The 20,927-nt window shown below is 38.4% G+C and overlaps 3 protein-coding genes and 1 long non-coding RNA gene across 5 annotated transcripts; 1 reads left to right on the forward strand and 3 right to left on the reverse strand.

Annotated features, from left to right (window-relative positions):
- Positions 1–499: 499 nt before the first annotated feature.
- On the reverse strand, positions 500–4,698 carry kptn (kaptin (actin binding protein)). The gene is made up of 12 exons (XM_077592498.1): positions 4,248–4,698; positions 3,999–4,081; positions 3,848–3,932; positions 3,709–3,763; positions 3,142–3,220; positions 2,776–2,849; positions 2,370–2,476; positions 2,054–2,152; positions 1,927–1,990; positions 1,648–1,783; positions 1,382–1,555; positions 500–705 (listed from the first exon to the last, which is right to left on the reverse strand). Exons 1-12 carry the CDS (start codon positions 4,447–4,449, stop codon positions 541–543), a joined length of 1,323 nt encoding a protein of 440 aa, XP_077448624.1. The 5' UTR covers positions 4,450–4,698; the 3' UTR covers positions 500–540.
- A 2,823-nt stretch (positions 4,699–7,521) lies between these two features.
- LOC144068183 (uncharacterized) lies at positions 7,522–14,997 on the reverse strand. The gene is made up of 2 exons (XR_013298130.1): positions 13,989–14,997; positions 7,522–9,134 (listed from the first exon to the last, which is right to left on the reverse strand). It is a non-coding gene; the product is annotated as an uncharacterized LOC144068183 (long non-coding RNA).
- Positions 11,371–16,296, forward strand: crx (cone-rod homeobox). Its single transcript, XM_077592499.1, has 3 exons — positions 11,371–11,813; positions 13,224–13,375; positions 14,029–16,296. The coding sequence occupies exons 1-3, from the start codon at positions 11,717–11,719 to the stop codon at positions 14,665–14,667; spliced, it is 888 nt and encodes a 295-aa protein (XP_077448625.1). The 5' UTR covers positions 11,371–11,716; the 3' UTR covers positions 14,668–16,296.
- Positions 16,297–17,170: 874 nt separating this feature from the next.
- h3f3c (H3 histone, family 3C) lies at positions 17,171–19,997 on the reverse strand. 2 transcript variants are annotated; one of them, XM_077591874.1, is made up of 4 exons: positions 19,840–19,997; positions 18,811–18,954; positions 18,070–18,223; positions 17,171–17,994 (listed from the first exon to the last, which is right to left on the reverse strand). In XM_077591874.1, the coding sequence occupies exons 2-4, from the start codon at positions 18,936–18,938 to the stop codon at positions 17,866–17,868; spliced, it is 411 nt and encodes a 136-aa protein (XP_077448000.1). In that variant the 5' UTR covers positions 18,939–18,954; positions 19,840–19,997; the 3' UTR covers positions 17,171–17,865. The 2 variants fall into 2 exon arrangements, with proteins under 2 accessions (XP_077448000.1, XP_077448001.1); XM_077591875.1 differs by lacking the exon at positions 19,840–19,997 and adding an exon at positions 19,107–19,252.
- Positions 19,998–20,927: the final 930 nt, after the last annotated feature.

Raw genomic sequence — 20,927 nt, forward strand, 5'->3', positions numbered from 1 at the left:
GTGAAAACCCATGCAAGCCCGGGGAGAACATGCAAACTCCACACAGGACCGACCTGGGATCGAAACCATGACCACCTGTGATACAAATTCAATAACAGGATTTATAAAAAGCCTCAACAATATAAATAATAATGTAATGCATTCGGAATCAGAAAGCACAAAATCAACAAAACACAAAGACATTCCACATTTTTTAATGGCATTGATGCACCTCCAAACTTAAAAATGGAATATTATTAACGTTTTAGAATAAAATGTTTTGATCCTGGTTTGATTTTTAACCCTTGTATGTATATGTTTTTGGATAACTGGTTAAAATTGTGCTCATCATTATAGCTAAACGGAATGTCTGATTTAATACAAACATTCTGCAACCTGACAGACGCAAAGCCTCATTCTAAATCCAGAATGCAAAAATAAATACACATCCTTATCAGTGAATTTTTTTGGAGACATGAAATATAACTAAAAAAAGGCACAAATAATGCTACTTTAAAAAATGCATGTATTAGAGAGTCAAAGACGCACACAAACCTTTCGCTAATTTGAAGATGTATTAAGTCTTAAGTTTTCCTGAGATGAATCCTTTTCCGTTTCGTGCGTTTTCCGACCTTCAATTGGCTCAAGCTTGGAGTCAACATTCAGAGCTTCGACCCTCTTGGCAAGACGTTTCAGCACCAGATCAGCAGTGCTGGTGAGACTATGCTAAAATGACACAGAACAAACATATAAGTTAGTATTTGACCATTATTTTTCCCCAGGAAAAACATTCAGGTATATATAACATTGATACTTCGATGACAAAAAAAATGCACTCATTTATTTTTACTTTTAAATTCTGAGTCGAGGTGGGTAGGAAAACTGTTTACAATTTTGCTTACGTCATCCCGATATTACGGATCGCCTGTCTTATTTTAGTGATTAAATTCTTTTGCTGTCAAACGGTAAATACACTTATTTTGCCTAAAAATCTTTAACCAACAGATTTTCAGTGAATCGCTACAGTAAATAATATCAATTACTATATTTTATAATCTTTTATACGTGCCTTATGATTGACTGGGGAGCCAATTGGAACGCAGATCTGCACTTTCTTATGCTGACAGTTTTACCCAGGAATACATTGAATTATTAATGGGAAAGACAGAATTTGAAGATGACACAGCATCCTGGAACAGATTGTGCTAAACCTTAGAGACATTGTTGTATTTGATATTATTCTCCAGGTGATCATTTGAGGTCAGCAATACACTTTTTTTCCCCACTCCTTTTGCCGAGTTGGCGTATCTACGCCACAGGTGCTGAACATTGCCTTTGCTTCTTTCATTAAAATTGCAATCTCGGACTAGTACTTTGGTGTGATGCACAGTTGCACACACACCTGTAAGATATGTAGTCCCTTTAGCGTGAGGATAGCCAGCTCTCTCAAACCATCACCCGTCAGGTCTAAGTAGATGATTGACAGCAGAGGACTCTTAAAACTCCGTTGCCACAACAACTGAAAATGTCCCTCCTCTCCTGCTGTTGCGTGCTGGAATTTATAACAGAGAAGCTCCTGCACAGGTGATTGATAAACAGTTATTCACAAGGTAATTTTTACAGTAACACATTTTGTTGGGCCTACAGTTTGCCTTATCATTTTTTCACCTGTCCATATGTTCCCAGCAGCACTTCTTTCTGCCCATCAAAATCCAAATCAATAACCAGAGCACAAAGCACTGCATCCCATTGGTCACTCTCAGCGAGGAATAGCGATTGGGACAAGCCTTTGTCCTGGACATTTCTTAACACAAAAACAAGGTTGTGTTATTGTTGAAATGCTTTGGTGCAATAGGACTAAACAAAAACACAAGTTAGAAACTGTAAATTAACCTGCAAGAAACCAAGAAAACAGGTTTCTTTTAATGAACAAAACTTAGAGATCACCTGTAGACAACTGCCATCTCTATCGTACTAGTCACGAGTAGATTGTATCCTTCACTGTCGCTACCTGAATAAAAATTACAGGAACTTCATGGTTTGTCTCCATTGGTCATTCGTGTTTTTTAGATACCTTTTTCTCCACTGAGTAGCTCTTTTTGGCTGCTGAGAGGAAATAGCAGTACAATGGAGATTGGACTGTCAAACTGAACACGCCAACTCTGCAAAACTTCTGTTAAAAACACACCAAGTATATTCAACAATATACGTGAAAATGCAACATTGTCATGTGTGGGACTGATTTATATAACCCATTCATTTTCTCCACTAATAAGTTAGTGTAAGTGAAATGGGTTTTGTACAATACTAATATCTAGAAATATCTAACAATTATTTTTATTTGCAAAACAATAGCAAATCTAATGTTTAATCTTTTGCAAATTACTCACCAGGTTGATACTGTTTAACCACGGCCAGTCCAACACAGCCATTCTGACAGCCAAATGCTGAAAGTCGTTGGCCATCAGGTATGCACAACATGTCCATCCATAACACGCTATGGGGAGTGAGGAGAGACAACTGTCAAAAAATGTAAAGTGAGCAGATTTATTAAAAATGAACAAAAATGCTCTTTAAAATTCTTACATTTAAATCTAAAATAGAAAACTTTAAATATTCTTTCATTAATCTTCTCTACCGCTTATCCTCAAGTGTCACGGGGGTGCTGGAGCCTATCCCAGCTGACATTTGAGCACCAGGCAGAAAACACCCTGAATTGGATCTGGCCCCCGGGCCGCCATTTTGACGCCTGTGGCCTAAACCATACATGTGAAAACAAAATAAAGGTAGACTAACTTGCTGGGCAATTGCTTTAGCTCTGGGAAGAGTCTTTCCACTGGCTGCTCTTCAAACTGGTGGAGAGAAGCATTCTGCCGAAAACAAAAAGCTGTGGTTGACTTGACTTTTTACGCAATCACAATATGTGTTGGTGTATGATGGGAAATAGTTTTACTTGAACAATACTTATTCAGAATTGTTCGTGTTAAAATATACTATTAATTAAAATTGTGATAATTTTAATTCCAGTGTTAGAAATTAAATATTTGTGATGAAAAGTGATGCAGAAGATAGTGTGTTGACATCCCTTAATCAGCAATTACAACCTAAGTTGCAATTAGCATCAGGTAAAATGCTAATGCACTTTCAAGCATACACACACACCTCCTTGTACAGATGTACTCTCTGGTCGTGACCACTAAGTAGAAATACAGTCTCTCTCCCGCCGTCATCGCTTTGCACTCTAAAAAAAGACCCCAAAAGTATATTTAAATAAAGTTTGCATATTATTTTGTGTAAATATTGAGTGGACCACCAGAGAATGGAAGTTTGGTAGCTACTGGGGTTTTAATAAAAATCTCTTTATTTTTGTGAATATGCAAAGAAATCGGCTCATACAGAAGGGCAAATAATATTTGGTCAGCTATCAATTGTTTAAGTATTCTTACTTAAAAGAATAAAGGAGGCACATCATTTTCATCAAAGATGTACCTCAACTATAAAATAAAATTAGGAAAAAAAACAATTATCAGGAAATCCCATTGTATGATTTGTAAAGAATTTGTAGTTGTACCTCTACTTACGAATGCTTTTACGTACAAAATACTCAGGTTACAAAAAGCTATGATGTTCCAAGTTGCAAAATATCAAATGAAATCAAATATCCCCCAATTGGTAAATAAACTTGATGTATTCTCAATTGTAATTAAATCAGTATGAACTGTAACTTACTCTGTGTGATACAGCTGGAAAGGTGTGAACTGCAATTCCAGATTGAGGCAACTTTCTGTCCAGATAGGCCAATGAATAGCAATTTACAAAGCATAATTTGAAAAAAAGTGATTGAAAATATGGGAATGTATTTACTCACGTGCAATAGATTCTAGGTTGAACTCTGAACCAGGCTCATAGTCACAGTAGATGTTCAGGAAAGGGGTGGCTTTGTCACCTGAGTCCTGTCCAAAGGTAACATTAATTCAAATGTTCCACTCAATAAAATGTCTTGTTACAGATAAACATACCTTTATGAATGTGATGCCAACCACAAGGCCACTTTTAGGCGAAGACTTATTGAACGCGTCAATTGACACAATCTCTGCATCAACTAGGACAGATTGGCAAAAGTGCAATCAGTTCTTGTTTGGATGCTCAATGAGCAGTGCATTATGACAGAAATTTTATTTATTATTTAGTTCCTAAAATATCGTTGACAAACATATGTGACCTTGTACACTTTGCATTTTTAGGTATCGAGGTAGTATGGGGTTTACCTGGTATGTAGGTGAACTGGACCTCTTTTGCCACTGGTCTTATTTTCTGCTGTAGTTCCTGGTACGTGAAGCTGACCACCTTTCCTTTAAGTGTAGCCGCTAGAAGCTCATGCTCCCCTGCCTGACAAAGTCCATAAATATTGCTTTGAGATGGGAAGCGGCTAAAACTGTCCTCTGCGAAGGGATACAACTCTCGGTCCATGATGAACACATAAAAAAAATGTCTCCAATGTTCAAGCTGTCCAGGGAGACTCCACCAAGGACGTTAATTATTCATACCTTTGTAGCTCATTTTATTTTCTAAACTGTCTGCTCAATTGCAACGAAATACTCTTGACTTTAACATAATATAAAGTCTATTTTCTTTTCTTTTTGTTGTTGTTGTTCTTTTTCTTCTACTACTGCTACCTTTTCTTCTTCTTGTTTTTTACAGCAGTTGACAGCTACGTGTATAGAGCACTAGCGCCCTCCTCTGGTCCAATGCGTTTGTACCTGAATCTTTTCATCTCGTCATTATCCAGATAAATTGAATATTTCATGCTTTTGTTTGTTTGTGTGGAGGCTTCCTTCGATCCCCCTGAGCTTCAAAATCTCAGAAGGATTTTGCTTTTCAAGTATGTACTCAAAAACTAGCAACTATTACTATCTGACCAGCAGATGTCAGTGAAAATTCAAAATCCATTTGTTTATTCCTCAACTGCAGGTTTAACCTCTATTCTATTAAAGTCGAGAAAAGAAAACTACAACTGTATATTTAGAATCTGTCGTTGAGAATAAATATTTTTACTTTCAATAAGAAATGACTTCAGCAACTATATATATATATATATATATATATATATATATATATATATATATATATATATATATATATATATATATATATATGTGTGTGTGTATATACAATACTATTAAATAACTTCGCCCATCAGCCCAATGGAAAATGTCTTTGCATGTCTTATTAATTTTAATCTTAACTTTTTCCCCTCTTTTTTTGTGTTTTGAGCATATTACATACAAAAATTGTATACTTTTATCATTTTAAAAAGGCTTTTGAGGATAGTATTGGAACTTTAGAACAAATTAGAGGTTTGACATGTAAAATGTGTTTCAAATCTAAATTCTGAAACCATTTCTGTAATGAATTAATTTTGTAAGTAGAGGTACCACTGTATTTATATTGTCACTGGACTGCACTGCTGAAGCCTATTGGAATTGACACATGCAAAATCATAGACTTAAAATAAAAATGTGCATAGAAACTAATTTGTTAAATAAAATTACTATATAATATTCAGTGATGTTCGGTAAGGTTCCATAACTTGGCAGCCACTGGCATCAATCAGAAGATGTAAAATTCCATATCTTAACATTATATAAGTCACCCCTGAGTTTAAGTTGCAGGCTCAGGCAGTATAAAAAAAATAGGTGCAATTTATCATCTAGAAAATACAGTATTGTTACTTTGGGTACTTTTTACTTGCATGTTGGCCATAGGAAGAGTACTTATTTTCAATTTCATAGGGGAACTAAAAAAAACTCCATAAAGAACAGGTAAGTATTCATATATTCTAGAATAGAATTGCGGAATCAGTACATATGTATTTTTACAGTACATACCTGTTGACAAAGTTTTGAAAGTAGAGTTGTGGCTTTTCAATTATTATTACGCCTTTTATCATATTATGGGACTTTCTCCTCCTCAACAAATATTGACCCCTCACTTGTGTCTGGTCATTTAATTCGTGTGTTATAAAGTAGTTTAAGTTGCAAAGCAGACGGAGGTGAGGCTTTGGTGAACTGCTGCTCCATATTGTGATAGTTCAGAGGTGACAGTGTGCTACACCCCCACTTCTCTTAATACCACCTGCTAATCCATCTGCAGGATTACTGTCGATTGTAATCACTCATCCTCCCCACTGACACACCTCAGCTCACACTGCAACTCCTGACTCATTATGCTGACATGCACTCACAAGTAAATAAAATATAGCTAGAATAAGATTTTTACTTTCCGGCCCGGTGGAGGAGTGATAATCGCGTCGCCCATACAGTTCGGGGGTCGAGGTGTTGCATTACAGGTGCGTTGTCACTGTGTGCAGTTTGGATGCTCTCCCTGGGCTTGCTTGGGTTTTCTCTGGGTAATCCGGTTTCCTCCCACATCCCCAAAACATCCAGGGTAGGCTGGTTGAACACTCTAAATTGCCCCTAGGTATGAGTATGGGCATAAATGGTTGTGTTTCCTTATGCCCACCTTGTGCCCGGAGTTAGCTGGGATAGGCTCCCGCACCCCCCGTGAGCCTTAAATAAATTAATGAATGACATTTGCTTTGGTTGTAGAAACTAAAAATTAACTGACCGGGGAAAGATAGACGAGGAGATGCACACTGACAAAAGGCAACATAACAATACACAGAAAATACCTGCACACAGACACACAAAAACACAGGGTTTAAATACACAGACAGGGGTTGATGATAATGACAAATGCTAGGGTGACACAAGGGAAGGACAGCCAGAAAGGAGACAGCAGGTAACACTCATGTCCAATCACGCGGACTGGACACACAAGGAAAACGACACCCAACCACCAAACCCCAACAGACATGACATCACAAAGTGAGGAACAACCTGGGATCAAACCATCAGCCCCAGAACTGTGGACTAACCACTTGAGAAAATATGTAGTTAATTATGGCGGACTCTGTAGACATGAAACAATATTTTAAAAGACATTTATTTAAGAGGGGCTTGCAAAACTCAATCTGTATGGCCTATTTTGGTTTATTCCAGTAGATTGTAGGATTGTGTTGTTTTTTATGTTGTAGGGAAAAATATGCGATCATTACTTTATTCTTTCATTAACTATAGTACATTTTAATGAAAAACGACTCCTATTTTACAATACTTCGAAGAGTAGTTTTGCCCAAACCATACTTTTTAATTTTACTGGAATTGATTTGAGAAAAAGAATTACTACTCTACTTAAGGCTACAATTCACTTTTTACATTTTTGCTCTTTATTGTACATATTATTATTTTATTTTTACACCGGATGCCCACTGGGGCTGCATCATTTTTACCAATGAGACCTTGCAACAATAATCACGAATCCATTGTACCAACCAGACGTAACAATACAGTCACATGGCAACACACAGTCGGAGGTCTTATGCTCATGCCGGCTTGTTCAATCACGTGGCGTCTTTAAAGCGCCCCTAAAATAATTACCGACTTGAGTGCTACCATCAACATTATGCTAGACCACAGAAAACCAGAGATATGAGCATTTTAATTAAAGTTTTGCTATTTTTTGGCCTATAATGGTCATGTCATAATTTACAGTGCAGTACAATAATAGCAGTATAAATAAATGCTAAGAAAAACAATATACCATTGCCAGTCTATTGTTAAATTTAAAAAAAAAATCACATATTCTAAGCAGTTATGTATTCTTTTCACCAAATACTTTACTTGTAGATTTTTTCCATGACTACTTTTACGGGTGTAATATTATTTTTAAGTAACCAATACTCTTAATTGAGGAAAATATTTGGCTTCTCTACCCATTTGTAACAGTAAATCTTGAATAAACTTCTGGAAAAATAAGATTACGTATTGGAATTGTACAGTATTGCCAGATATGATGATTGACATATCAAGATGAGATCAGGCATCCTTATATAAATGCGTAAAAAGAATATCCACAGTATGTGATGATGCGTGTTTGTTAAATGTAGACTAGGACTAGAATAGGACTCAAAATGGAGGGGGTTGACCGGTGTCAGTCCATGCTGAGCTGCTGGTGGCACCTGGTTTGCAGAGAGGAGATTAACGGCGTGTGCGTGTATGTGCCGAGTGAGTGATTGGGACTGACAGCAGCCTCTGTATTGCTGGCTGGCCTGCAGATTTAGCCGACCTGCTTTAGACACTCTAATCTGGATTAACCGCAGCAGTGTGTCAGTGGGGACGAGAAATGGGAACCTCCCCCATCTTCTCGGTTGCCCCTTCACCTGCTTCTTCCTTGTCCTTCCGTTCTGACCCCTGCCCATACCTGTTTGTTTCCTCTACTTTCCACGTCTGCGCTCACATATCGGGCCTGTTCTTATGGATGCTTTCCCCAGATTTAAAACAGCAGTTGTTCTTCGTATGATGAGCTTTCATAAATTAAAGCCCTTGCTTGCATCATTGCCCGTGTGTTGCTTTTAGTGCATCTTTAGGGGAGGGTATAGTCCGACAAGGATTAGCGCAGCTCAGTCCTCTACACTTGTTTGTTGCTGTAGAACTAAGATATGATGACCCACTGGTGTTCTACACAAAAATAAAAATTGACATGTATGCAGAATATACATTTAATTGTCATTGAGATGTAAATTTGATTTACAACAAAATCTGCATAAATCTCAAACTCACTCCGTTTTATCAATTGTATGATGACAATCATGTAAAAATACTTTACCAATTCAAATATACAGGAATTTAGAGCATTATTTTGTTCCCTATGCTTGCCTAGTATGCATTATTATTCAAATGTGAAAAAGGTCAAATAGTTATAACACATTCAGATAAATCACTAACAAATGGAGCCTATGTATTTACCTATTGCACTATACTTTTAAGATTTACAAAACTGCAACAATCCAAAGTTTTTCCTCTTCAATTTTTCAGTTGAGATGAAATGGTCCAATAAGATGCGTCCATAGTGTGCGGCAGTTTTCTTGCATGCGGCTATTTTTTTTCCTCCTCCTTCCATCGTGCCTTCCGCAACATTTTTTCATCTCTCTGTCCAAATTCTCTTCTTTTTGCACTTTTGCGCAGGAATAGTTCCTTTCAGCTGCAGTCCCGGCTTCACCACTGAACGGATTGCTCTGTCTTTCCTCCCTTTATCTGGTGATAAGAGACTTTTCAGATAAAGCATATTATGATAAATCAAATGAGCTTTGCCGGGTTTGTACGACTGGGTGTTTGTTCTTCAGGGCGACACTGAGAAAATAGGAATACTACAGTTGTTTTGTGTAAAACAATCTGATGTCGCAGTCTTATTGTAGCGCATTATTACAGTGGAAACTTTTTTTTTCCGGCGATGAAGGGTTTGGATATGAAATTTAATCAGGAACATTAAAGTTGAGCTTGTGATGTTATCATGGTATCCAATACTCAAAATATATAATTTGCTCTAATTGACGTTTATTGTACCTTAAGATATGAGTTCATTACAACAAACATGAACATAAATACCATTAAGCCAAGGAAATATTAAACGATGATTAAAACACAATTCCAAATTTCATTAAAGTGGGGCGTTGATTAAAACATTGTATTACATGATATGATAATTTGCAAATCCTTTTGAACTTAAATTTAATTGTATGCAGTACAAATCTAGAAATGTTTTCCAACTATTCACTAATTATGAATTTCATGCATATGATTTTCCAGTCCCAAGTATTGGAGTATGAAACTAGTGAATTTATTAAAGCACTACTAGTGCACAAATAATGTAAGGCGTGGCTATTTTGTGATGTCATTTATACCCATCCACATACACAGTGGATATGTTGACATGGACACATTTATTCAGAATAAAAGTCTCCTCTGACTCAAACGCTTCATGTATACAGTCCATTAAGAGTTATCTTTTGTTACAATACATGAATGATTGTATATTTCACAAAAAATACGTACTTTGAACATTTTAACCCAAACAAGTGTTTGCTCTTGAGTTGATTGAGCATTTACAATATGTAATCATATTTTAAATCAAACTACTTTTATGTCACAGATAGTATTTTCAAGATGTACAAAAAAGTGAGCTTTAGCCTAGTATATATCCAAATTAAGAAGGAAAATTAAAAGACCATTTACCTCATTTACAAAAGGCAAGATTAACAAACAACAAAAATTCAAAATAAAATTCCTTACGGTCTTTTCCCCTTTTGTATTTTTTATTTTTTATTAAGGGATTTGGACATTTAGTCAACTTTGCCTCCAAACAATTAATCAAGTTTCAAAATAGTTGTGCATTCAGCAATCGATTAGTGAGTAATTATAGTCAAATAGTAAAAGCAGCCGCACATTTCCTACCATTTGACCTACGATAAAAAATAATTTGACACCCGTCAATTTACGTTATACACATTGTTGAAAATGTACAGTTAGAATAAACTGTCTAAAAATATATATTTCAAAGTATTTGGGAGGCACAAATCAAAGCAGCTCTAGGGTCCTGGGTTCACATCCAGGTCAGATTTTGCAAGTTCTCCCCTGCGTGGGTTTCCTCCGGGTACTCCGGTTCCTTCCCACATTCCCAAAAAAACATGCATGGTAGGCTGATTGGACACTCTAAATTGCCACTAGGTATGAGTGTGTGTGTGTGTGTGAATGGTTATCTGTCTCCTTGTGTCCTGTGATTGGCTGGCCACCAATTCAGGGTGTCCCCCACCTCTGACCTGGAGTCAGCTGGGAGTCTCCAGCACCCCCAGCGACCCTAATGATGATAAAGCGGTTCAGAAAATGAAAAGAAAAAGTATTAATTTGGATTCCGATACAAGCAACAATTGGCAAATAGTTTTAATGTATTTTTTGCTTGCCATTGCAAGGTGCATTGGGTGATGCAATCAATTCTCTTCTTATTCGTTGATTTATAGCAGGGGTCGGGAACCTTTTTGACGAAGAGAGCCTCAAACAATTTATATTTTCAAATGTTATTCCTTGTGAGCCATACTACAAATTTAAAAGTCAAAATACATACATGTAAACGAGTGCCTTTTCAATTTTTTTGTAATTTCACCACTTTTAAAGTGGAAAAAACTTAATATTTTTTAAAAGATTCTTATGCTGTTGCTTATCAATGAGAGGGTGCATTCCAGAAGAGTCTACTGCAAAAAAAATGAAGATTAAAGCAAAAAAAATGAAGATTAAAGCAGTTCTAAATGTAATATCTCACTTCTGTCAACAGCGATTTCCATATTTTAGCTCACAGGTTAGCAAAGAGCCAGATGCACCCATCAAAAGAGCCACATGTGGCTCCCGAGCCATAGGTTCCCTATCCCTGATTTATAGGGTAGTTTTATGATGACTTCCGTTCATTCACTGTAAATGAGCGCAAGGGTGCCCAACCTGTCGTATCCGCGCTTGCGTGCGAGCGGTGGGCGGAGTTTAAGGCCAAACTCCTCTACTAATTAGCAGCCAGTACGGCCGAAAGTAGTCATTCGAACGTGCTCTCCTCTAGTGGACGAGGCCAACTGCGGCCAGCGACACCTGTTCGCCAAGGGAGAAGAAGTCAACAGCTCGGACGATGCTCGCCCCCCAGCCATCATACTTTTAATTGACTTTCAAAAAGTCCCCCCTTTTTTTCGCCGCCCCCCAAAGAGGGCAGCTTTAAATCACGGAGAGGCAGTGTGACAGTGATCGTCGTTGGTCCACCAGCACTCAGAAAAAGCGAGCGGATTAAAGAGGCTGCTGACAAGATGATGTCCTACATAAAACAACCCCATTACACCATGAATGGGTTAAATTTGCCAGGCCCAGGGATGGATGTGCTGCATACAACCGTCGCTTATCCGTGTAAGTTTTTAAAAAAACTTGCTTTTTCATGTGCAACACGTATTTGTGCTATTTTCGTTCGTGCAGTGTTTGCGTAAATCTACATGATAATACCCTCAAACGAATGCAATCCCTCCTAAAAATGTTTGATTTTTAAATATAATCTGAGTATTTCAAATCCATTATTTTCCGCATTGCCTCAAAAGAATTTTTTTAATGTATTTATTTATTTAAAAATGTATTTTAATGTTTTTCTTGAATTGACAAAACACCATATTGTCCAGAACGGGCTGTTTTTAAAGTAACTAAGTGCAGGCCGAATTATTATTATTATTACTATTATTATTGTTAATATATTTGGAAATAAAAAGTTAACTATACTTTTAACCATTAACTAATTTGTTAAGGTTAATCAAATTTAAAATAAGTGCGAAAAAAATCAGTAACATAACAGGAGCATTTCACCCTTTAGAGAGAAAACAAAAATAAATTACAATTTACATTTACATTTTGGGTCATGTAGGTCACAATATTAACATCTAGTATAGAAAGAAGTACGGCGTATATGATGTGCATATGTCAATTATAATTTGATTTTGTTTCAGTTAATTATCAATAATTATTTATTTATGTAATTGGAAGCAGAAAAACTTGATTCGCTGTGGCGGTCTCTAATGAGAAAAGCTGAAGATGTAATAGTATTCCTTCATAATCTATCTATAGAATTGTGAATTTATAAAATGGTGATGAAAATTTAGTTAACTCATTGCCTGCCATTCACACTAATTCATTTCAAATGGGAGAATATTCTGTAAATCTTTCACAAATGATTGCCGTCAGCCTCTATAAGTCGAAACGGACGATCGGAATTCTAGCGTCGTTGATGGCGGCCATTGAGTATTACGGCCTTCAAATATTCAGGCTATTATTGAAAATAATAAAAGCAGTTTCGATCAAACCATAAATCAGATCAGGTTTGACGCTGTTTTATATTTTAATTTGCATCTCCAGTTAATCCTCCAAAGTAGACAGTTAAATGACACTTGGCATGAGGTTGAGAAACTTTGGTAGGACGAAACCTCCTCCCCACGTCTTCCTCACTTGACTCGTTCTGAAACAAATATTTTGAGGCGTTTGGCCGTGTCACCCTGAAGGACAAATAATCGGGACTTTGACTGAGCAAACTTAACTCAAGCGAGTAAAGTTTTTTCCCTCTTAGGGGGAAACTGACGCCGTGGACTTGAATATTTAAGTATAATGAGCAAATAAATACTCGCAAAACGGTCCCCGCAGCAAAGTCAAGATCACAACGGGAGTTTTCGAACGGTCTGTACGTTGGTTGTAACGTTTGAAAAGACAATCGGCGAAAAAACAACAACGACCAAATCATGTGAACTCAAATGACTCCTTTTTTGTCCTTTTGATTTGCAGCCACGCCCAGAAAGCAGCGAAGGGAGAGGACCACCTTCACTAGAACACAATTGGACATCCTGGAGGCTCTGTTCTCCAAAACCCGCTACCCGGACATCTTCATGAGGGAGGAAGTGGCCCTCAAAATCAACCTGCCTGAGTCACGTGTGCAGGTAGAGTAAAAAAATGAAGCTATAGACTCCCAGTAATCGCCACCAAAAGGAACTAAACCTAACATTGAATAGGTTAAATAAGCGAAAGAAAATGGATTTGGAGGGAACTAGAGGTGATAATATTTAAAATATTTATTTCAGAGTTGATCATGAGGTTGATTGACATGCAACTTTGAACAGAAATGGCGTATAAAATTAATGAATTCATTTTTGAGTTGATATTAGGTTACAAGTTTAAATGAACTATGACTGCCTGGTAGCCAAGCAAGATGCAACATAACACTGGAATCCCTTATAATAGTGGAATAACTACAAATAGGCCAGTGTTAGTGTGTTCTGTCACTGTTTAAAGTATATTAAAAGTCAGAAGTCAGCATGTGTCTGGGTGTGGGCCCCATTAAAAACCCAGACCTAAAACCAAAAGGGAATGATTATGATGCTAATCTGCAGGTTAGTAGGCAAGCATAATACCCATCACCCCTTGAAAAGAAACCAAAAATGCATGGTGGCCCATGTCATAGGAGAGTTGGACCATTTTCAAATTTGAGCTGATAACGCATGCATACATATTACATTTAGGCATTTAATGTTCAATAGTACAGGAGTGACTCACCCTGGGTCAACTGGAAGGAAAAACTTGAGTTTTTGCACAGGTGTGGTTCAAGAACCGGCGCGCCAAGTGTCGTCAGCAGCAGCAGCAGAGCAGCGGGCAGTCCAAACCCCGGCCGCCCAAGAAGAAGGCCTCCCCGGCGCAGGAGACCAGCGCCCCCGATCCGGTTCCCAACCCTCCCGGCTCCTTCAGCCCCTCGTCGGCCCAGTCGGGCTCCGGCCTGGTCCACAGTTCCGCTAACGGGAACACGGCGGTGTCCATCTGGAGCCCGGCGATCTCCCCTCTCCCAGACCCCCTGGCCTCCTCCACGGCCCCCTGCATGCAGCGGCCCTCCCCTTACCCCATGAGCTACGGGCAGCCGTCGGCCTACGGCCAAGGCTACGCCAGCACCACCTCTTACTTCACGGGCCTGGACTGCAGCGCCTACTTGTCCCCCATGCACTCGCAGCTTTCGGGCACCGGCGGCGCTCTCAGCCCCATCACCGTGCCCTCCATGGGGGGCTCCCTAAGTCAGTCCCCGGCCTCGCTGTCTTCACAGGGCTACAGCACCGCCTCCTCCCTGGGCTTCACCTCGGTGGACTGCCTGGACTACAAGGACCAGCAGGCCTGGAAACTGGGCTTCACCACAATGGACTGCCTGGATCATAAGGACCAAAACTCCTGGAAGTTCCAGGTCCTCTAGAGAAGATCAGTCTTAGTCTTTTAGTGCTGCTGTTCTTCTTTTATATCAGTTCACTTTCTGGCTAGCATGGTGGAGAAGCTTTTCTCTTCAAACCATTTTGGATTTGGAATCCATTTGTGAGGCGCTGCCAGACCGTACAAACATAATCGTTTCTAACCGACAGATCAAAAAAAGCCTCGCATATTGCTTGACTTTCATTTAAACCGATTCCGCCTCCCTTTTTAAAGGCATTCCGGCAATCAGCGTAGCGAGTGGCAGGCGACTCTCTCCACACTTGCCCCATATTTAGTCCTAACGAGCTGGAGTCTCCATTGGAGGTAATATGCCATTATTTTGAGGGGGATGCTTTGAAGAAGCTAAACTCCCCCCACATATACCATTACCCAGTAAATCCCAATGGATTTTGAACTGTTAACCAGAATACATGTTTTTGATCAATGTTGATTTTTCAAACTTAATTTTCCACTACCCAGCCCCACGACAAATATGTCTATTAGCGCTCATTCATTTTTCAAAAGGAAATGATACAACACCAATGGGAATTGATCCCGAAATGTGACCCCAAATCCCAACACACCTAAAAAATCAACAGAAAGTGTCTTAAGTATTTACTGTTCCACCAGAATTTGACAAAAAATGAGGAAAGAATACCCATGCATTTTCTAGTCCCAAATAATACTTTGCAATCCATCGTTTATTTTCTTTGTTTTTCTTTCATTTGATGTCATTTGTTGAATCTTGATTGACTCTATATTGTCGAGTATTTATCTTGCGTTCTACAGTGTTTTGCGTTTAGTGTCATTACCCAAATCGGTTTGTTGGGTGACATTTAGGATCTCCTGTTTGTAGTTGTGTATTTTATTCAAAGTGGTCTACTCTCTACATTTTCGTGCACTGATAATAATCATTTCTCAGGTGTCGGTCCACCCTGAAATAGTTTGTTCCACTTAGTTACAGGTCAGTATGAACACGTCATGTTCTGTTCAGGCCCAAAGCAACATGTTCGTCATTTCCTTGGTCTGTCTTGGTTATTTTAGTTGATCTGATTCTGGAAGGGTCCCAATCCTCTTAGTCTCCCTTCAGCAATGCCCTAAGTGAATTAGTTGGGATTATTGCCCTGTCCTCCTCTCTTTCTGTCTCTCACCTCCGCTCCTTCCTTTTTTGTTTTGTTTTTACTTCCTCCTTGTTTCTCCTTTTTATTTCTTTCCTTTTATTTCCTGCCATTTGTGTGTGTTTGACAGCTACTATATGGCTTTCTACTTTCTGATTCACATGGCTTTAACATTTCCCTTCTTTCAAATTTAGCTTCCCTCCTCCTTTGACAATTCGGTAATCCCACCATGACCCGAATACCGCCACGCAAACATTAAACATATACAACATGTCGCTAAAGTTATGTTGCAAAATGCTGTCTGTCCAATATTTACAGTAGATTTTACCAGATTTTAAAGGCATTAAATCTGCCATGTTTTCAATTTTGATTTTATTTGTGTTTAATTTCATTGTGTAGCTGAGTAGAGGGCTTGTTAAATCATTGTAGATGTACACTAAATTGACATGAATGGATCACGCCAAAGTGTTGTAATCTTCAAATGTATAATAAAACCAGATTCCATTTGTTGCATTGCACGGGCTGTAACTGACTATTTTCTCTAATAGTTCCATGATGAATTTCAAGGAGACAAGTCTACTGGCAAAGCATTTTTTTGCACTCAGCGTTGACCTAATCCCACTCCGTGCTCACTCTAATCTCGTCCAGCCCCCCCCTCCCCATCATGTGGTGTGATTGGTTAATCCCTGCATCTGTGCACCCTCATTGGTTAACCTTTTAGAGAGCACATTACATTTGTGTTACCCCCACTAAACATACACACACACACACACATACACAATTTGTACTGTAATCCCGGGGAGGAGCAGATGTGATGGGGGAGGGATGCACAGTACAAAGCAGGATGGTACATTTCTGTGTGTGTGTATATACAAATATGGTGTAAAACAAGGGTGTTATTGTATAGTATTACATTATTTGTGCATATTTTCCCTTACCATTCTATTCAATACATATTTTTAGTCATTCATTTTCCATACCGTTTATCCTCGCAAGGGTTGCGGGTTGGGGGGTGCTGGAGCCTACCCTAGCAGGTACCCTGAATTGGTGGGCTGCCAATTGCATACCTAGGGGCAATTTAAAGTGTTCAACCCAGGTTTTAATTTTTTCAAAAATGAGTTTGTACACTCTTACATTATGCGTCAATATTAGATAATATCCACTAGGGGGCATTTCTAGCTAGCGTTTGGGGTTTAGACGGACAAACAATTCCTTGATATGCCCTTACTATAACTTTTTCAAGCTTTTCATTAAATATAAAAAACACACTAAACACCCCATTTAACATCCTACCTTACCTTCAATATAACTTAATGAGAAATACACTAGTTTATATCTTACATACTGTTATTCTATTACATGCCTTCTGAGAAAAAAACAACAACTTGCATGTCTTTTTAACATCTATTTAATGCTACCATATGAGAAATTTGGAAAATACAAAGTACAGCTTATTCATACACTTGAAAATCTTTGACATTTACCCAAAATATAAAAGAAAGCAATTAAGTTATAGTGTGTATTACAAATTTGAAGAAAGGGACAGAAAAGTCCAGCGATGTGAGATGAGAACCTCAGATGTCCTGTCAAATTTTGATGCAGAAAATTTCATACAGAAAAAAAGATTTTTGGACTAACGGTCAATTGCTAGTGAAATTCATAACTGTGATTTGGAAAACATGGTGAAAATAAAAATAAAAATAAAATAAAGCCTTCACCATACATTTTCATGCCTTGATTATGGAAGTGGAAGATGGAACTGACTTTTTTTTTTGGAGGTCAGACGGGGGAAGAAGTGTCGGAGCTAGTTTTAATAGCACCCTGCTGTGGAAGTTGCAGCTCCCCTTAAGCAGATTAGCCCCTCTGCTCACCCCGTCTGCATCCCAAGAAACTCCCTATGCTCGTCTGATCTGCAACACCTTATTTGCGCATGATAAAGGTACCCCAAAAACAATCGGCGAAGACGATAAGAAACCTCAATAAAACCAGACATCAAGATAATTCTACCTCTTAAAAGTCTACTGTAAAGTTGGGAGAGTGGGGATAGGTACTAGAAAGAAAAAAATGAAACGGGGACAAGATACTTTCTAAGCACGCTCTCCACGGATTCGGCGGGCCAGCTGGATGTCCTTGGGCATGATGGTAACCCGTTTGGCATGGATAGCGCACAGGTTGGTGTCTTCAAATAGTCCCACCAGGTAAGCCTCACTGGCCTCCTGTATACACACACAGGAAAAAAAATGTTAAAATGTGAAGTGACACGTTGCACATATGCGAAAGACGGTACGTACCTGCAGAGCACCGATGGCGGCACTCTGAAAACGCAAGTCAGTCTTGAAGTCCTGAGCGATCTCCCTGACCAAGCGTTGGAAGGGCAGCTTACGAATCAGCAGTTCTGTGGATTTCTGGTACCGACGAATCTCTCTCAGAGCCACGGTACCGGGTCTGGACGACGATAGCGAACAGTGAACATTTAATACCTTAAGTCTTTTCATATGCCTATAACTGTAACATTTAATAAATACACTTCTTGGTAATTGTACTTGTGTACTAGTATTTTTGTATAGGCGCGAAAACATGTATGGTATGTAGTAATAATAGGGGTCATCCTACTTCATGTTTTTTTTATTATTGCGGCCATTTAAGGTCAACATTTTCCACAAAATTCGAGGGATTACTGTAAAGGCACTTTTGGGAAAACATTATGACAGGCACACTTTTAAACAGGCAAGCAGTTGGACTCCTCAGCAAATCATACAGTGAGGATAACGGGTTAAAAACAGAAATTGCAGTCACAACTGAGACAACACCTTTTAAGAATGTGCGCCTTATGGTCGGGAAAATACGATAAATAATAACAAACGGACACATTTTCCTTTTTTGTTCGTCTCAATTATCATACATGTGAATGCATTTGTGCAAAAAAAACATTGCCTCAAGTGTATTAATCAACACTGCAAAATGTGCCTGATTTATTTATACGGCTTAATATGATATACTACAATTAGTCATCGAAATGAAACAAACGTTACCTGTAACGATGGGGCTTTTTGACGCCGCCGGTGGACGGGGCACTCTTGCGAGCTGCCTTAGTGGCCAGCTGCTTGCGAGGTGCTTTTCCTCCTGTGGATTTACGAGCAGTTTGCTTGGTACGAGCCATGATCACAAAATATCACCTAAAAAAATTCAAACATATGGATAAATAAACTGACATCATGAAGTATTACATGTCACTTTTTGGCAAAAAATAATTTGCCCACAGTCCCTCATTTACACAATGATAATGTTAAAAAAAAACTCACATAAACTGGGAAATCTAATGACTGACCTGAACTAATCCAGATTGCTGTTTAGAATATTCTAGTTCAAACAACAAGGTATGACAACGGTCATGATGTATTTTAGCTTTAATTGGTATGACGTCACATAGCAACCTCGTTTTACATTTTAACAGTGGACAGCGTTTTACTGTTTGTGACGGTAACCCAATCCGTATGTATCAGAATGTTAGAACGTTTTAGTTAAGGTTCTACTTTTTAACGTCTTAGTGTATTATGTGTACCCCAATAAACGTTTTTTTTTGTGTGAAAGGCAATCCTTAATATTCTCAGAGATCAACCAATCCGCGTTTTTGCTTTTTTAAAGAACCAATCAGGTGGCGTTTCCCATCCAAAAGGGCGGGGTCAGACTTACTCTTCTCTAGCGCAGGATTTATGGCCGCATAAGAAACAATAACGACTCCTCACTTTGAACCAACAATTTACGACGAGAATGATTAATTAACACAATCGTTTAAATAAAACGACCAAAACGCGTGGCAATCGATTACGTTGATCGGAACGACAGCCTGATAACAAATCGCCCGTAGAAAAACACAGATCGGCGTTTAGTATCCGAGGCCATTTCCTCACTTGTATTTCGGGAGCTGCCTTTTGCGTCTAACGTTAAACGTCGACATTAGTAGACCTATTAACACACATTAAAACGCGAAGCCATGGAATTGCACCCCAAATACTAAAACAAGTCTTTTTGATTGCAAAATAGCTCTCGATTTGACTCACCTCTGGGATATAAAGAGCTGTTTCCTCGCGGGGAAGTGAGCGTGTGGTTGTAGTCAGATATTTACTATCACACAATGGAAGGCAGCGCGGAGAGCAAAATGGCGGCCGTGCCAATCATGACTCCCACAATGCAACACGCCAACATTTGTAAACAAACAGTAGTTCTGTCTGAGAACAGAAACGGAGATTGCAATAATTATCGCCACTGATTAATGTATATAATTAAAGCAATTGTCTTTTGCGCAAATAAAACAGAGTTAATTTGGAGAAATAGCTTTGCTACCTTACATGAAAAGTAAGCAAATCCAAGGCATGGATTTCAAATCTAAGATTTGTTTCTGGACGTGTAATTTTAAATCCCAAATAACAGGCTATTACTATTTGAAACTTCATTTGTAGTGCTTTCAGAAACAATGCTTGAAAATTACAAATAAAACTTGCATTTTTTTTCAATTTACGAATATTAAGGATGTCACCATCACATTTTTGCACGAGTATGATACCTCATTTATGTATATTAGGGGGGAAAATAAATAAACATTCTAATCTCTTCCCCCCAATTTGAACAAAGATGTCCCCGACACTATAACTTTATTAAAGGGATAATAGTAGTTTGAGCAAAGCAAAACATAATACACCACAAACCCCCTTTGTGTTTGTTTCAACATGTCTATCTACATATTCATAAATACATATTAATTCATTTTATTTACCACTTATCCCCACAAAAGGTGCTGGAGCTTATCCCAGCCAACATTGTGCAACAGGCAGGAAACACCTTGAATTAGTTGCCAGCCAAATGAAGATGAATGATCGTCCTTTCCAGAGCAAGGCCTCCAATTTCTCCAGAAAATGCGTTTTTATTTTATTTTTATTTTGAAAGTCTCTGAAATATTATTGAAAGATGAGTGTTTAAGGTTCAGCAATTCTAAGCCCCACCAGATATGTTCCATATTTTTGTTTTTTTCTGATTGTAGAACAGAATTGAGTTCAGACATCATCTTGGACAACACAAATGTTCTCCCTGACCTCCTGCCACACATTTATGGTAGTTTAAACCAAAAAAACAATATGCACCATGGACACTG

This window comes from Stigmatopora argus, chromosome 22 (assembly GCF_051989625.1).
Source record: "Stigmatopora argus isolate UIUO_Sarg chromosome 22, RoL_Sarg_1.0, whole genome shotgun sequence".
Taxonomy (NCBI): Eukaryota; Metazoa; Chordata; class Actinopteri; order Syngnathiformes; family Syngnathidae; genus Stigmatopora; species Stigmatopora argus.

What these genes read in the sequence shown, in the direction of transcription:
- crx (XM_077592499.1), top strand. Translation starts at nt 11,717, where the DNA reads ATGATGTCCTACATAAAACAACCCCATTACACCATGAATGGGTTAAAT. An exon ending in TACAACCGTCGCTTATCCGT is followed by an intron (nt 11,814 to 13,223) that starts GTAAGTTTTTAA and finishes TTTGATTTGCAG; the next exon opens with CCACGCCCAGAAAGCAGCGA. An exon ending in TGCCTGAGTCACGTGTGCAG is followed by an intron (nt 13,376 to 14,028) that starts GTAGAGTAAAAA and finishes GTTTTTGCACAG; the next exon opens with GTGTGGTTCAAGAACCGGCG.
- kptn (XM_077592498.1), bottom strand. Translation starts at nt 4,449, where the DNA reads ATGGACCGAGAGTTGTATCCCTTCGCAGAGGACAGTTTTAGCCGCTTC. An exon ending in TTGGCATCACATTCATAAAG is followed by an intron (nt 3,933 to 3,998) that starts GTATGTTTATCT and finishes ACCTTTGGACAG; the next exon opens with GACTCAGGTGACAAAGCCAC. An exon ending in GAGTACATCTGTACAAGGAG is followed by an intron (nt 2,850 to 3,141) that starts GTGTGTGTGTAT and finishes TGTTTTCGGCAG; the next exon opens with AATGCTTCTCTCCACCAGTT.
- h3f3c (XM_077591874.1), bottom strand. Translation starts at nt 18,938, where the DNA reads ATGGCTCGTACCAAGCAAACTGCTCGTAAATCCACAGGAGGAAAAGCA. An exon ending in AAAAAGCCCCATCGTTACAG is followed by an intron (nt 18,224 to 18,810) that starts GTAACGTTTGTT and finishes ATCGTCGTCCAG; the next exon opens with ACCCGGTACCGTGGCTCTGA. An exon ending in CCGCCATCGGTGCTCTGCAG is followed by an intron (nt 17,995 to 18,069) that starts GTACGTACCGTC and finishes GTGTGTATACAG; the next exon opens with GAGGCCAGTGAGGCTTACCT.